This window comes from Diceros bicornis (genome assembly GCF_020826845.1).
Source record: "Diceros bicornis minor isolate mBicDic1 chromosome 30 unlocalized genomic scaffold, mDicBic1.mat.cur SUPER_30_unloc_2, whole genome shotgun sequence".
In the NCBI taxonomy this organism is placed as follows: domain Eukaryota; kingdom Metazoa; phylum Chordata; class Mammalia; order Perissodactyla; family Rhinocerotidae; genus Diceros; species Diceros bicornis.
The window spans coordinates 2,510,588-2,528,052 of NW_026690900.1; the positions used below are offsets into that span (position 1 = coordinate 2,510,588).

At 44.3% G+C, this 17,465-nt stretch overlaps 1 protein-coding gene across 1 annotated transcript; it reads right to left on the reverse strand.

Annotated features, from left to right (window-relative positions):
- Nucleotides 1-385: 385 nt before the first annotated feature.
- On the reverse strand, nt 386-2,150 carry LOC131402118 (ral-GDS-related protein-like). Its single transcript, XM_058537042.1, has 4 exons — nt 2,141-2,150; nt 1,869-1,955; nt 1,349-1,602; nt 386-586 (listed from the first exon to the last, which is right to left on the reverse strand). The coding sequence occupies exons 1-4, from the start codon at nt 2,148-2,150 to the stop codon at nt 386-388; spliced, it is 552 nt and encodes a 183-aa protein (XP_058393025.1).
- Nucleotides 2,151-17,465: the final 15,315 nt, after the last annotated feature.

The window sequence follows — 17,465 nt, forward strand, 5'->3', positions numbered from 1 at the left end:
TTCCTGGGGAAGGGAAGAGAATGAGCTGTGAGGGGGAGCTGGAGCCCTGTTTCCTCTGGCTTCTGTCGCCTCTTTGACGTCTCCTCTCCTGGATGAGACAGTGGCTCAGGGAACCCAGGAAAGGCACAGCTAGAACCTGATGAGGAATACTTCCAGGAGGAGGATTTTAGCTCAAGCCAAGGAAGGAGCCAAGGAAAGGGTGAGCTTCCCAGCACTGGAACCAGGAGTCAAGTCATCGAGGCACTGGCAGGAGGGGCCTAAGGATTGTGCAAAGACTCAGACCACAGACTTCAGACATGAGAGCTGAGAAAGGAGAAAGAGCAGTTCCCCCGACTCCAGATAGGGGTTTTCAGGGCCTCCCACATCTTACCCTGGCCATCTGGATTTAGAGCTCCACCACCCTGGCCCTGTCCCGGACCGTCATGCTCGGGTCCCCAATGCAGGTGGTGACGACATATTCGACCATTCTGTTAAAGTGGGTCATATTGGCATCGATGGTGGGTGCCAGGTGCTCATTACCCCTGTTGTCACACTGGGACCAGATGGAGTCCAGGAAGTCGTGGGGCATCACTTTCTTGAAGAGATCCTTGGCAGGACAGGGAGTGTCACCCAGCCCTGACACAGCCCAGCTCAGCCTCCGCATCCCCCAGTCCCAGGCCGGGTCAGAGGTCAGAGCTGGAGCTCAGGAAGCTGATAATGCGACCTGAGGCTTGTGGGAGTCCCTGGGTGTTGCCTGTGTCCCCTGAGGGCACCCAGCACAGGATGACCCAAGAGACGATACTGTGGCGCAGGGAAGTGGCATTTGCTCGCTGCCCAGTCTCACTTCCTCCAAGCACCAGAACTCGGCTCCTGCTTGACCATCTCTAGGGGCATGTCCCACCCATTCTGACCATCCTAGGGTCTGTCTCCTTTCAGGTGCACATTTCCCCAAGGCAGCAACATCCACGGGCTTTGTTTGTCTGCCTTGTAGTCATGTACACATGAGGTGCTTATTAGTGCTGAGGCTGTTGAGGCCTCCTTGGCAAATGAGTGAACTACCCAGGATGAGACAGCACTTCAGTGTGCTCCCCTCCCCCACCAAAGCGCAGACTCTGCCCAACGTGGTCTCTGCTTCACCTCATCCATCTGCACAGCCACTCTGCATGGCAGCTGCTCTCAGTGTCAAGCGCTACTGTACACATGAGGACAGCAAAAGCTTGGGAGTTAAGAAGTCTGCTCAGGTCACATGAGGGTAAGCAGGGAAGCTGGACCGAGATCATGGGATTCTGGATCAGGAAATGTCAAGTGTGGGACAGCTCATGGCACAGAGAAGGCCGACCCCACCTAACCTGAGAGCCCCGCTGCTCACCACATCCATCAGTGTCAACTGCTCTGCCACCAGCCGGGGAGGGAACTCCAAGAAATCAGGCTTCTCCTCCCTCAACAGGTTCTTGCTAGTCACATCCCAGGGGCAGGCGGGCTCTGGGGCTGGATCTGGCTCTGCTGTTATCTCTCCAGGTGGAGTGAGGATTCTCCCTGGAGCCAATTGTTCAGCTGACTCCAGCTCAGGAGCTGGCACTGGGGCTGGAGCTGATGTTGGTGGTGACTCTGGCCCTGGAGGGACTGATGGAGGTGACACTGGCTCCAGCTCTAGCACAGGTGGTGGAACTAGAGCTGGAGCTTGATCTAGCCTTGGAGCTGGCCCTTGCTCTGGCTCTGGAGCTGGAGGGAACTCTGGAGATGGTACTGCAGCAGGAGAAAGAAACAGTGTCACTCAAGTAGCTGACTTCCCCCGTCCCTGTCAAAGCCAGGAAAGAATCCACTGTCTTTAAGGGAAACTAGACTTTGAAGATCCTGCAAATCATCTTCCCAGACTGCAGTCTTCTCACCTTCCAGATCTCCCCCAATGGGCCTTGGATGCTCCAGCTGGACCTGGAGAAAAGTAGGCGTGGAGCCCCAGCTCCGAGACAGGAGAGCTGAGATGCAGAGATGTCAGCTTCATCCTGAAGCAGGGAAAGTGCAGGGGTTCCCAGAAATCCTGCCCTGGGTCCAGGCAGGTTCCCACCAGAGAAGAGATGGCACTGGGGGAGGCAATTTTGGCAACAGAGTCAAAGGCCTGGCCTTTCCCTCCACACTACTCATGCAAGGCACCGATGCCTGCCCCTTCTCATCCTGGCGATGAGCCCCTGCTCATCCAGCATGTTGAACACAGAGCCTGTTGTGACTCTCTTCCTGCTGACACTCTTCTCCTGAAGGGCCGGGACACAGCCCAGCCCAACCCTCCATGTACTTGTGCAACTGGATTGAGCAGAGGCCGGTTTTTGAGCAGGTTCCTCACAGACCTCCTGTCTTGGGCCTGGAGGTGGTGGTCAGAAGAGGTGGATATGGAGAAGAGGAGACAGATTAAGATGGGTCTGTGATGGGAATGGGTCTCTTGGAGACAACTCAGCCTAGCCACCCCTCTGCTTCCCAGGGGTCCTGGCACCCATCCATAGCTCTTTGACTCCTGTCTTCCTGGAGTGGAAGCCACCAGACCTCAGCCTTCCATTGGGAATCAAAAGATGTGTGAGACACAAGGTTCTGACAGGCCCGCCCCAGCCACAGCCCCCATCTCTCCCTCCACACCTTGTTCTGTAGAGACAGGAAGCCCTTCTTCTGGACCCAAAGACCACTCACTTTTTTAAATGGTCTTGTGCTCTGCCCTCCTGGCTGGACTAAGGGAAGATGGCTCCAGCTATAAAGGAGGCTATCAGGGCATCACTTGGGATGTACCATGGAAGACAGGACCTGCGAAAGATGTCTAATGTCACTGTCTGACTCTCAGACAACAACTGAGGCACAGCGATTGTGTCTCCTTCATTCACTGACTTTACTAAGTGTCTCCAAAAGTCCTGCATTTAGTAGCTGTTTAATCTACACACTTGAATGAATGAAGTCCAGCCAGACCATCCCAGACACTTGAGTGGGCCTAGGGCCTCTCTGCTGCCCCAGAGATCCTTAATTGGCTACCCCAAGGAAAAGGATCAGGACCAGCTGGATGGAATCTCAACTCCTTGACAGGGTGCTTTCCATGTGTTTTTCCACACTCAGAAAGGCCACATCCTAGAGATCAGCGAGGCAGACTAGTTTTCAAGGTGAAGAGAAAAATAAACACCATGGACAACCACAGCACGTCCACAGCCCTCTCTGCAGATCCAGGGACCAGGTAAGCACCTGCCATTGCTGATCCCATTAGTCCCTACAAAATCACCATCAAATTTATCCTCCCCACCCCCACTTTTCAGAAGAGCAAACTGAGGCTCAGAGAGACGTGGGGATTTGCCCAAGGTACACAGCTGGCAGTGGGCAGAGTCACCACTGTGCTGAGGAGGGAGTGGCTACTCAGCTAGTACACAGCTGGTCCAGGACCCGGTGGGATGTGTCTTAGGCCGAGTAGTTGACCATGAAGGTGTTGAAGCTGGACGTGTTCCTACTCAGGATATCTGGTGCCATGGACTCTGTCAGCTTCTCCATCATGCCTGCCTGGAGGGCACACATCCTGCAGGTCTCATTTAAATTCACAGTGAACTCATCCTCACACTGGGGGAGAGGAGGAGGGACATACAGTAAGTGATATCACAGTGAACCACCAGGAGGACTGAGGTGACTTTCTACCCTCCTGTGTAGCTGGCGGGGAGGAGTGGAGGTCAAGATTCCTTTGAGAGTGGGACTGTGGGGTACTCTAGTGAAAAAATTCTGGTGGCGGGGAGTCCAGGGTGTTCTCAGATTTGAGTCTGAATTCTAGTACTGCCTTGGTCATCTCAGAGTCCTGCGTGTGAAGACCCCTCTGCACCCACACTCACCTCAGAGCAGCCCTGGTCATTGAGGGACTGGTGCACTTGTGTTCTCTCCAGGGAGAGGGTGAACTGGAAACCATCCACCAGATCCTTGACCATCTCTTGGGTGCAGCTCTGCAGTGACAGTGCCCAGCAGTCAGGCCAGGAGGGATCAGGGGCCTGCCTGGACTTTGCCACAGGGGGAAACACCCCCACAGATCAGGCACAGAGGGGAATCTGCATAGACCCCACCAGGGAAGGAATGCGAGGACACTTTGAGTGCCCAGGATTCACATGCAGATAGAGGAGGTAGGTCCCCAGCACTCACCTTCCTCTTCTGCAACCAAGATCTTGAGTATGAACATGGCACACTGCCCGACTCCCACCATCTAGCTTCCTGCTCCTGCCCAGGCTGGGTGCTCCTCATCCCCAGCTTCCCTAACTCCACCTCCCACACAACACACACACACACACACACACACAATGAGTGTTAAGGGGTGTGGGGCTGTCCTTTTGTGATCACAGTTCTGGCCTGACCTAGAGTGACCTGCCCTGGCCCACACTGATACCTGATGGTTCCTCCTGCCAAAAGGCCACAGACATTCGAGGTGAGGGCTGAGCCAATGTCTAAAGCGACTTAACATGCTCTCATTCTGGGCTTTCCGGGGGCCAGAGCCTCAGAAAGTTGCGGGAAAACATGAGAACATCCTGCTCTGTAGAGTGTCTCCACTCAAATGAACTGGACAGGAGGCTGTGATTATAATGTGGGTGCCTGGTAACCAGAGTTCTAAGTTCTGTTGGGGGTTGTCACCAAGGAAGTGAGGTCACTTCTTCAAGGTTCCAATACTTGGCCCCTTCATTCAATCAGACCCACCCAAAGCCCCCTCTAGGCTGTTGGCTGCTCTCCCTCCTTGCTCGTGTCATCTCCATCACTGTACACAAATACCCATCACCACCCTCCCCACAGATCCTTGGAAGTGGATCTGGGGGCCCAGCTTTGAGGAGACAGAGCTGAAGTCAGACCTCTTTTCTCCTACCAGTTCTGTTTCCTGGAAAAGCTGCTGTGCCTCTCAAGATCTCCCCAGTCTCCCAAGCTGCACAATGAGGATTGGGCTAAAAACAGCTTCCTAGGGACCTTGTCATGGTCCATGTGAAAATATGTACAACATCTGTGGGCTGGTGTCACATGTGTCTAATGTACACACTTAGAGATGGAGGAAGTAAAAGAAGGAGTAGGACATCACATAGAATACCAGTCAGAACTTCTCTGGGTTCCAGATGTGTGATCTTGGAAAAGTCACTGCCCCTCTGGGCCTCATGTTCAGGTCTGCATCCTGAAGGAGTTGAAATTAGAGGAAATTCAGACATTGTGATCCACTGGCATTAACCCTTCCACGGTCCCCTGTTTTACTCAGAATCAGTCCCAAGTGCCTCACGTTGGGCTATGTGGTGGGCAGCCTCCACAATGGCCCCAATGCTCCCCCCGCCTCCTGAAGTGCACATCCTTTTGTCATCACTAAGTGGTCAGTATGTGCCTTCTGAACAACAGAACACAGCCAAGGTGATGAGGTGTCACTTCCAAGTTGTAATTACAAAACGTCTGTCACTTCCTGCTTACTGGCTTACTTGGGTTCCCTACTTACCTCCCTCCTTCTGTTTCCCTCTCTCTCTTTCTGTCTCTCTCTCACTCTCGCTCTCCATCAAATCACCAGAACTGGGAATGCAAGTGCTGATGTTTTCAGTTGCACTATGTAGAGGCTCCATAGGAGAGATCTGAGGGAGTGTCCAGCCAACAGACAGACAGGAGCTCAGACTTTCAGTCCAAATGGATCCTGACAAAACCCATGTGAGTGATCTTGGGTGGGAATCCCGCCCCATTTGAGCCCTTTTGAGACCACAACCCTGCTTCACAGAGACTTTGAGGCAGAGGCAACCAGCTAAGCCATGTCAGATGCTTGGCTCACAGAAATTATGAGATGTTATATATTTGTACTGTATAGGTGGTAGGTTTTGGAATAATGTTGTCACAGAGGAACAGAAAGTAACAGTCTACCATGTCCCAGGATCCAGCCTGATCACCCTCCTCTCTCCCCTCACTCTCTCTTCTCAGGCTCCCTCTAGTCACAATGGCCACATTTCTGACCTTCCCTAGTCAAACTCGCTTATTCCTGTGAGTCTCTACACCAGGGAGCCTTCTTCTTGACACACTAAATGTTCCCAGACATACGCAGGGGAGCTTACACTTGTCATTCTGGTCACAGCAAAGGTCTGGAATGCCTCAGAGAGGCCTTTCAGAACCTCCTAGCACAGTCGCTACCATCACAGATCTTACATCCAGAAGAGCATTACATGATTTCCTCCTCCTTCCTCCCATTGAGATAAAATGAGTGCACAGGGAAGGGCTGTCTGCTTTTACTGATGCAGAGGCAACTCCTTCTGGTTATACCAGGAACACGACTGTCTCTTCCAGGCCGAATTATTCCCACCACGAGTTCATTGTTTAAGGAAACCATCATTCCCTCTCGTTCATGGGTCTGGTTTCCCTAACAACACAGTGAACCATCCCCTCTCCCTGTGATGCATCACCATAAACCCACAGCCAGAAGATAAGCACCAGGTTAAAACACCACCAGATCCTGAATTCAGTTACTGCTGAGACCCTCCCATCAATTTTGTCACTCAATGGTGACTCCTGAGGACACCTTTCCCCTGAGATCCAGTCCCAGCCTGTCCTCAGCTTTTTACAGTAACACTGAGATTTCCTCAGAGTCCTCCCAACCTGGGCAAGAAACATTCTGAAATGTTCTCTGTATTAATTTTCAGGGACTGGGGACATTGGTAGATGTAATTTGAGTGTGTATGTGCAGTAGTTTCTACGCAGGTATTCTATTTTTCAGACACAGATAAAATATTGTAGCTAATCAATGCACCAAGAAAATGAATAACTGATCAAATTTTTTCATGATGTGAAGTCTTTAGAGAGTAAATGTCGTGGTTAAGAGCACAGAGTATGGAGATAACTCCTCATGTCCAAATTCCAGCTCAATCCCGTACTAGATATTTGTATTGACTGAGTTATTTACTTGATTGGTGACTCAGTTTCCTCATCACTCAGTTGGCTTAATGATCAGCATACCTACTTTGTAGGTTTATGGGGAGTATTAAAGGAGTTAATGTTTGAAAAATGCTTGCAACACCTACTGCATTGCCAGTGCTGTGTCTATATATTAGAAATTCTTCTGACACTGCCTGTGAGCCCCAGAGGGTGAGACTGTTGCCTGGATGTACGCAGAATGCACTCCATGAAATACGATGAATAAATGAGTGAACAACATTGGCGAATGCATTAGCAATGTCACCTATGTGACCCTACAAGCATTCCCAAGCCGAACCACACTCAGACATTCCTGCTCTGTCCTGCATCACATTCCCTGGAGGAATCACTGGGGCTTCTTGGACCCTGGTAACCGTGCCCACTAAAGGTTCTTTTCTGTCAGCAAACCCCAGTCTTTGTCCAATTGCTGCAGCTCACAGGGTCTGCGCTCTGATCCTTGTCTTCACTGGAGGGAGAAGTGCCATCCTCAGATCTGGGCACACACAGAGCCTGAGCCTTGGAGAAAATGATTCTCTGGCCCTAGGTCAGGTAGACAGAGTGGGATTTAGGGAAAATCCTCCAGGTGTTGTCAGAAGGGATGGAGGTAGGGGATGTGTCAGCAAGGACTGGTCTGGTTGGTGGGCCTTGGTGGTTAAATAGTAGGGAGGCTGGGAAGTTTCATAGGTTCTAGCATAATACAATCAATATGACGGTCATGAAATCAGAATCAGCCTGATTAAGGCCAAATTAACCCAATGTCAGCTGTTCCCTGACTCTCTAATCCAGTACTGTTCTATCATCTCCTTTTCATTGATTGGCTAGAGTAATTATACTTTACATAGCCTGTCTATTTTTACATAGTAAAGAAAAAGTGAGTTTTAAAACAACCCTCCTTGGAAAAGTCTCCCTAACATATTGAATTAATAACAGAAGCCAGGACAGGAAATTCACCACATATCTTGAGCTTTAGTCTCTGGTTTTAGATCTTCCTAACTGGTAAATTACCTTGACTTCTGCCTTCTTTCTTGAGATTAGTCCACTTAGGACTAAGTAGGAGGGCAACCTCATGCCATGGGAGAAGTGGTGACTCTAGGAAGAGGTTTGTTTCATTCTGTCAGTGTCTGTGTGTGTGTGTGTGTGTGTGTGTGTGTGTATGACAGTTTTTGCAGCATCTTGCAGTGTGGGCCAGTGTAGACGCCTTTTCTAGGGAAAAAAAAATTCCCTAACTACTTTCTCTGGTATTTATTTTCAATGATGGTTTCATCGGCACTGTCCAATAGTAACATTAAGCACTCTTTATTATAGAATTTAATTATTTTCTTAGTAGCCACATTTTAAAAAATGAAAGCAAACAAGTGAAACTAATTTTAATAGTATATTTTAACCCACTATAACAAAGATATCATCAATGTGGGTGCAGTCTATACAAAACTTAATAATGAGAGACTTTACATTTTTCCCCTGGGTTTCATAAATCCAGTGGGTACTTCCCTCTTACAGCACATTCTCCATTTGTAAGTTGAGTTTTTTCAGACATACATTCTCTGTACTGAGATTTAATGTTCATTGCTGTCAAATAAGAGTCACTAGGAGTGGGGTGGATGATAATTTCACTACTGATTTAAGCTCTAATGGAGCTATGAACACCAACTGGTCAATGGGTTAATCAAATGAATAGTCATATCGTACAGAAGAATACTATGATTTGAGATTTATAAAAAGACTGGGGATCGTGGGTCCTGACAGGGAGCACGAGGTCCTGAGAGTGACAAGGACAAAAAGAGAATAACGTCATACTCATAAGTGTCTAACAACATGGGGGAGAAGAAATGACTTGCCGTAGTCCTGGGTTTTGACCTCGAGATTTCTGTTCTTGACCCAAATCTCTTTGATGATGTCCCAGGACACAGGTCAGATTAATCCCCACAGGGAGAGAGGGAGGGTAGAAGTACAAGGCATCTGACATAATTGTCCTGGGAAGGCAGGCTTCATTTATCACTCTGATCCACATTTCCAATTTATTTTTATAGGGTAAGAGGAAAAGAAGTATGATGGTTAATTCATCAAAGAAGAAGCGACATGAATGTGGACACCAATCCAACCCAAAACCTGGTATGAGCATCTCCATCCCTTTGAGGATGTCCAGTTACATATTCAAGAGGCCAGTTACTAGAATCACATCCTATCCTGGCAATGAGGTCAGATGCCATCCATGGGAAGAAACCTTGGAGCAGCCCCAACAACACTACTGGCAGAAGAGACTGCAAGGTCTCCAGGCCTGCAGAGTGCAGGAGAACCGTTAAGTCCTTTGGACCTTGCCGAAGCCCTGCTGAATCTTGCACTTAGTTGCACAGGTGCATCCCTGTCAGTTGTGCTCACAGGTGATCCGAACTCCAGTCCCATGCCCACCCCTGCCTTGTCTTCAGATTCAGCAGAGACGATGCCAGGAGCTGGTCTGTACATCCCACAGCTCCTTTGCAAACAACTTCTGGTGACTCAGGAAGATATCAGGAAACAGGAAGAGAAAGTGAAGACGGCAAGAGAGAGACTTGTGGTAGCACTGACGCAGACAGACTCGCTAGAGAGGCAGGGAAAGTGAGGGGCCAAGAAGGACATCCCGACAAACACGATGATAAAAGTCAAGACGGTGCAGATGACATGGAGCTCACACTACATCAATGTCTCTGCAGTGGTCATTAGGTTTTCTTGCTTTGAGCTCTTGAAACTTTAATATATACCAATACTTTTCTTTTCATTGATTCCTTTGCATGACAGAGAAGATACAGACAGTGATCCTTCTGAGATGGGAGTTTGAGATTCAGGTGAGGAAAGAAAGGAGATCTTTCCTTCCTTTCCTTTCCTGAGTGTTATGTATTTGTATTTTAAGAGCAACAGAGAGTTATCACAGTCAGGGGATTCTTTAGAGTTTTGACCTCACAGTCACAGAGAAAACATACCTGGTCCAAATTGATTGTCCTTTTTGTGTAATATTGCAATAGATTCCAACATAACATTTCACTAAAGAGCTGTTATATCTGTATTCTCAAAAAAGACACCTACTTCTGGGTCTTTATTTTTCTGGTATTTGTTGCATGTTGAATCACTAGTTGCATACAATGAAATACTGGATTTTACATTTTTTTAGATTTATATACGTCGGAAATTTGATTCATTATAATTGATATGCCATTGCGGTATCATGCTGTCAGGAGAACGACTGTTTTCAGCATCACAAGTCTCACAATAAGCCAGTGTGTTGGGATTTGTCTATTTGCCTGATCGAGTATGTTGCACTCTTCAAATCCTCTTTATCATTACTTACTTTTGTCCCACAGATTTATCAGTTTCTGATATTATCTTAGTATTTATATCTTCCCTAAAAAATGAGTTATTTTTTAGCTAAATCTTCTCTCCTCTATTCTTCCATGTGGTAATCATCTGGAATTTTGGTTCGAATGTGTTTTTAATGTCTTGTTTTAAAACTAATACTAAATTAGACAGACGGTTTTTTCCTTTCCTCATGACTCCTGTTATGTTTCTTGGGTTCACATTTCTTCTTCCTGATGTACATTCTTTACCGGTTCTTTCACTGCAGGCTTGTGGGAGGTCAACTTTGAGTCTGTTTGTAAGTCAGAAAACGTCTTTCTTTCTTTGACACATAGTTTGAATAGGTGTTTAATTTAGCTTTGTAGTAATTTTTTTCCTTCTTTGTCAAGTTATTTAATATTTCTGAGCCTCCACATCTTTAGTTTAAAATGGGAATAAAACCCTAAATATTGTGACTGCAACTGAGATAATACACGCAGAGCTTGCCAGTCATGTTGCTTAGGAGAAATTAAATAGTCAATAATGATAACGATTATTAACCATTATAATGATATTATAATAATGTAATATAGAATAATAATATATTAATGTATAATAATTATACATTAATTTATAATTATAATGTACAGTGTATAATATATTCAATGAATAATAATATATTAATATTATTAATCATTATAATCTTCAGAGTGTGCATTCTCAGAGAAGCACTGCTTAAGATTGAGACTGTGAAGCTCACACACAAAAAGTCTGAGAGAGTGCCATGACTGTGACTTTAATTCTCAGCCCTTGGGTATCTTCAGCTGTGGTCTTCTGCACAGTGTGTACAGATAATGTAATCTGTTCCCACAGACCCACTGCAGAACAGCGCAGCCTGCCTCATGTCTGGGATGCTCTGGGCTGCTTGTTGGGGAGCCTCTGCTGTGATGCTAGTTGGACTCTGTACAGAGAAAGATGAAAAAAACTCTTTCTTTTCCCTCAGATTTCTCCCGCTGAGTATTATTCACTTTTACATCCAGAGCAGATACTCTCTTCCCAGAGCCTTGGTGTTTCTCTGGGATTCAGGATTCCCAGACACCCAGTCATTTCAGCTCAAAAGGCCCAAGGTGACTGCAGAGTCATGTCTCACACACTCCTCCCATCTTGGCCTGTTTCCCGTCATGGAGCACCCATGAGTGGGGAGAGGAGCCATTGAGGGAGATTGATCTGGAAGTCCTGGTGAATCTGAGCTTCAGAGAATGAAGCAGAAAAGGGGAACCTGAGACTGCCAGGCTTTCAGTGGGGGAGGAATATGGAGGAACCGAGAGGGGTGTGATGGCTGCACAGAGTCAAGGGGAAGGATGTTCCAAAGTTTCCTAAGAAGGGAAACCTTGCACTGAAGTGGGCATTTGATTTTACATGATGGCAACGTCTGTGCTGGTTTCACCAATTCTGTTGTCCCTGAGGGATGAACTGGTGTGACACCACAGAACAGAAGTTGAAGTCACTTTCAGGACTTAAGGAAGCTGAAACCTTTCAGCTTAGACCCCTGTGAGCCAGTCAGGGGCTAAGTCTAGAAAGTCTCGGAGCCTGTGTCCGTTCAATATGGTTGTGTTCTGTTCCAGCCAAGCTCCTCTGGACCACAGCTGGGAAAAGGGGACCTCAGATCTAGTCAGATCTAGTCATCGCAGCTTCCGTAGGTCGCCATGAGTCAGGTAATAGCCCAAGCGTCATCTCTGAAGCTCATAGTTGCCCTCCTCCTTCCACTGGCAGACAGTGACTTCTGAGGTGAGGAGAGCACATTAAAATTGTCCAGTCAGCTGCCCAGTATGGGAGATTCCAGGGGAAGGAGATACCAAAGCCACAGAGACCCGATGCCTCCTGTGTCACCCTCTTCCTTTTGTCCACTTAATTTTCACCCTCAGACCTTCTTTTCCTTTCCTTTTCCCTCTTTCAGCTCTCTCTCCCTCTCTTTACCCTACATGCTCTAGCTTAATTGAGGTATTAATGACATACAGTAAACTGTATACATTTAAAGTGAACAATTTGATACATTTTGATTATAACTTATTGAACCATCACCTCAATCAAGAAAAGGAACGCCCATCCTCCCGAAATTTCCTCATGTTCATTTTAATTCCTCCTTCCCTGCCATTTGTAAACACATTCTCATTCCCAGGCAACCAGTGATTCGGTATATGTCCCTATAGAGTTTCCTGTATTTTCCAAGGATTTTTATAAACGGGATCATATACTATGTAGTCATTTTTTACTGGATTCTTTCACTCAGCATAATTATTTTGAGATTTATTCTTGTCATTGCATGTACTATGAATTCATTGCTATCCCCAATGCTTCCCTGGCAGCATTGTGCACACCCCCAAGTGCTTCCCAGGTTGGAGTGAGAGCCAATAGTACTGCTGCATCCCCAAAAGTAGGAATGCGCCTTGGTGCAACTCTGGGAGGAGTTGGCGGGAGCCTTGGACCCTCAAAAGAATGCTTTCCTGGATGATTGGAAAGCCCACCGTGCCACTGCAGTCTCAATGATTGGCCAATGCTCAGAACCCGTGAAGAAGTCCCACCCACCAAGCACAGAGGCTGGCATGAGTATAAGAAAAGGCAGCAGCAGATATATGGGCACATGCAAATGCTTTCCCAGATGGCACAAATACCCATAGTAGTGCTGCAGTCTCACAACTGGGTATGTGCCTCCGTGTGGTGGCAGCTCTGAGCCCAGTGTGAATGCTTTCCCAGTGGATGGGAACAGCCATTGTATCCACTCAACTTCCAGCATATGGAGTGGGATCAGAAACACAGCTCATGCTTCCCCCCCAGTGGTAGCAGGCGGCATCTGTGACCTGATACTACCACAAATACACAAGCAAAAGATGAGTTCATCAAACACCATAAGAAACTACAGTAACAATTCAGAGCAGAAGGAAATGACAAATCTCCAGAAACGAACCTTGAAGTCACAGAAATTTACAATCTAAATGACAGAGAATTCAAAATAACTGTCATTAAAGAAACTCACCATTTTACAAGAATGTTCAGACAGTTCAATGAACTCAGGAAGAAAATTAATGAGGAAAAGGAAGACTTCATCAAAGAGACTGAAACTATTAAAAAAAAAAGACAAGCAGAAATTCTGGATATGAAGAAAATAATTAATGAGATAAAAAAGAATCTAGAATCCTTAAAAAACAGAGCTGATATTATGGATGAGAGAATTAGTGATTTAGAGGATAGAAATATAGAAATGCTTCCAGTGGATGAGGAGAAAGGACTCAGATTTTGAAAAAACGAAGGAATCCTTGGAGAAATATATGAGTCAATTATAAAAACACCCTAAGAATTATACGTACCCCAGAGGGAGAGAAGAGGGAGAAAGGAGTAGAGAGCTTGTTCAAAGAAATAATAGCTGAGAACTTCCTAAACCTGGAGAAGAACTGGACTTACAAATACATGAAGCCAAGAGAACACGTAATTACATCAATGCTAAAAGACCATCTCAAAAGCACATAATAGTAAAATTGACAAAAGCCAATGACAAAGAAAAAATATTAAGGGAAACAAGACAGAAGAAAATAACCTACAAAGGATCACCTATCAGGCTTTCAGCATATTTCTTGGCAGAACTTTTACAGGCAAGGAAACAACGGAATGATATATTAAAAATACTGAAAGACAAAAACTTTCAGCCAAGAATACTCTATCCAGAGAAATGATCCTTATGATACAATGGAGAAATAAAAGTTTTCCCAGATAAACAAAGGCTGAGGGAGTTCAATGCCACTAAATCTCCCATACAAGCAATGGTCAAGAACGCCATCATACCCGAAACAAAAAGAAGACAAATGTCTACAAAGCTTTGAGAAAAGAGATAAAGAGAAAGACAAAATCAGAAACCTACAGCTCTGTTTCACAACAGGGTAGCAAATACTTAATTATAACTTAAAAAAGGAAGGGAAGGAAAGCATCAAATTAACTATAAACACTTCAGCTTAGTCACAAACGCACAACACAAAATTGAATAACTTCTGACAATAACTCAGAAGGAGAAGAGGAAAGGGATGGAACCTGCTTAGGCTAATGGAGATAAGAGGCTCTCAGAAGATGGACTATGTCACCTATGAGATCTTCATACAAACCTCACAGTAACCAGCAAACAAAAAATCAGAGCAGAGCCATAGATCATAAAAAAAGAGAAATCCTCCACAGAAAACCCCCAAAATGAAATGGTAGTCAGAAACACAAAGGAGAGAAACAATGGAAATATAGATTATGTGGGATTAAGCCCTCATGTATCTATAATCACTCTAAATGTAAATCGATTAAATTCTCCAAATCAACAGACACAGAGTGGGGAGGTGGATTAGAAAACAAACCCAACAATGCGCTGCCTCCAGGAAACACATCTCAGCACTAAAAACAAACAGGCTCAGAATGAATGGATGGGAGAAAATACTGCAACCAAATGACAAATAAAAGAAAGTAGGTGTTTCCATACTTATATCAGACAAAGCAGACTTCAAGATAAAAAAGTCTATGAGAGACAAACAGGGGCAGTATATAATGATAAAGGGGAATTTACAGCAAGAGGACATAACACGTATAAAGATATATGCACCTAACACAGCAGCACAAAACAATATAAAGCAACTATCAATAGCCCTAAATGGAGAAATTAACAGCAACAAAATAATAGCAGGGGAGCTGAACAACCCACTTACGTCCATGGATAGATCATGCAGAGAAAGGCAACAAGTAAATAGTGGAATTAAATGAAACATATGATCAGATGAACTTAATCGATATATAGAGAGCATACCCTCCCAAAAAAGCGGAATACACATTCTTCTTAAGTGCATATGGAACCTTCTCAAAGATATACCATATGTTGTGAAACATGGCAAGCCTGAATAAATTTAAGATTGAAATCATATCAAGCTTCTTTTCTAAACACAATGCTATGACACTAGAAATCAACTACAAGACAAAAGATGGGGAAGTTACAAATATGTGGAGACTAAAGAACACAAGACTGAAGAACCATTGGATCAATGAACAAAGCAAAGGAGAAATCAAAAAATACCTGAAGACAAATGAAAATAAAAAGACAACAAAACAACTCTTATGGGATGCAGCAAAAGAAGTTCTAAGAATGAAATTCATAGCAATACAAGCGCATCTCAACAAACAAGAAAAATACTAAATAAGTAACCTTAAACTACACCTAATGGAACCAGAAAATGAAGAACAAATGAAGCCCAAAGTCAGCAGAATGAGGGAAATAGTAAAAATTAAAGCAGAAATAAATGAAATAGAGAGTAAAAAAACAGTAGAAGGGATCAATGAAACAAAGAGCTCGTTCTTTGTGAAGATTGAAACAAAATTGACAGACTCTTAGCCAGACTCACTAAGAAAAAAAGAGAGGAGGCTCAAAGACATAAAATTAGAAATGAAAGAGGAGAAACTACAACAGATACCACAGAAATCCACAGGACAATAACAGAATACACTGAACAACTTACATGCCACCAAATTAGATAACCTAAAAGAAATAGATAAATTATTAGATTCATACAACTTCCCAAAACTGATGCAAGAAGAAATAGAGAAAATGAACAGACCAATCACAAGTAAAGAGATCGAAATGGTCATCAAAAACCTTCCTAAAAAACAAAAGTCCAGGACCAGATGTCTTCTCTGGAGAATTTTACCAAATATCCAAACAAGATTTAATACCTATACTTCTCAAACTATTCCAAACAGTTGAAGAAGATGGAACACTTCCTAATTCATTCTATGAGGCCAACACCACCCTGACAGCAAAAGCAGCCTAGGACAGCAAAAAGAAGTTATATTACAGGACACTATAGCTGATGAACACAGATGCAAAAATCCTCAACTAAATATCACCAAATGGAACACAGCAATATATGAAAAGGATCATATACCATGATCAAGTGGAATTTATACCAGGGATGCAGGGATGGTTCAACATCCGCAAATCAATCAATGTGATACACCACATTAACAAAATGAGGAATAAAAATCACATGATCCTCTCCACAGATGCAGAGAAAGGATTTGACAAGATCCAACATTCATTTATGATAAAAACTTTCAATACAATAGGTATAGAAGGAAAGTACCCCAACACAATAAAGCCCATATATCACAAACCCACAGCCAACATCATGCTTAATGGCAAAAAACCTAAAGCCATTCCTCTGAGAACAGGAAGAAGACAAAGGTGCCCACTCTCTCCACTCCCATTCAACATAGTACTGGAGGTTTTGGCCAGAGCAATTAGGCTGGAAAAAGAAATAAAAGGAATCCAAATTGGAAAGGAAGAAATGAAACTCTTGCTGTTTGCAGATGACATGATTGTAAATATAGAAAACCCTAAACAATCCAACAGAAAACTATTAGAAATAATCAACAACTACAGCAAAGTTACATTATACAAAATCATCTTACAAAAATCAGTTGCATTTCTATACACTAATAATGAACTAACAGAAAGAGAACTCAAGAATACAATCCCATTTACAATTGCAACAAAAAGAAAAAAGTGTCTAGGGATAAATTTAACCAAAGAGGTTAAAGAACTATACAATGAAAACTATAAGACGTTATTGAAAGAAATCAATGATGACCTGAAGTAATGGGAAGATATTCCATGCACATGGATTGGAAGAATAAACATAGTTAAAATGTCCATATTACCTAAAGTAATCTACAGATTCAAAGCAATCCCAATCAGAATCCCAATGACATTCTTCATAGAAACAGAACACAGAATCCTAAAATATATATGGAATAACAAAAGACCTCAAATAGCCAAAGCAATCCTGAGAAGAATGAACAAAGCTGGAGGCATCACAATCCTAACTTGAAAATATATTACATAGCTATAGTAATCAAAATGGCATGGTACTGGCACAAAAACAGACTCATAGATCAATGGAGCAGAATTGAAATCCCAGGAAAAAAACCACACATCTGTCGTCAGTTAATCTCTGACAAAGGAGCCAAGATCATACAATGGAGAAAAGAAAGTCTCTTCAATAAATGCTGTTGGGAAAACTGGACAGCCACATGCAAATGAATGAAAGTAGATCATTATCTTCCACCATACACACAAATTAACTCGAAATGGATAAAAGACTTGACTCTAACACTTGAAACCATAAAACTCCTAGAAGAAAATATACGCAGTACAGTCTTTGTCATTGTTCTTAGCTGCACCCTTCCCAATACCA

Coding starts and splice junctions, on each gene's coding strand:
- LOC131402118 (XM_058537042.1), bottom strand. Junction 1,603..1,868: donor CATTGGGGGAGATCTGGAAG/GTGAGAAGACTG, acceptor CACCTCCATCAG/TCCCTCCAGGGCCAGAGTCA. Junction 587..1,348: donor AGTTGACACTGATGGATGTG/GTGAGCAGCGGG, acceptor TGTCCTGCCAAG/GATCTCTTCAAGAAAGTGAT.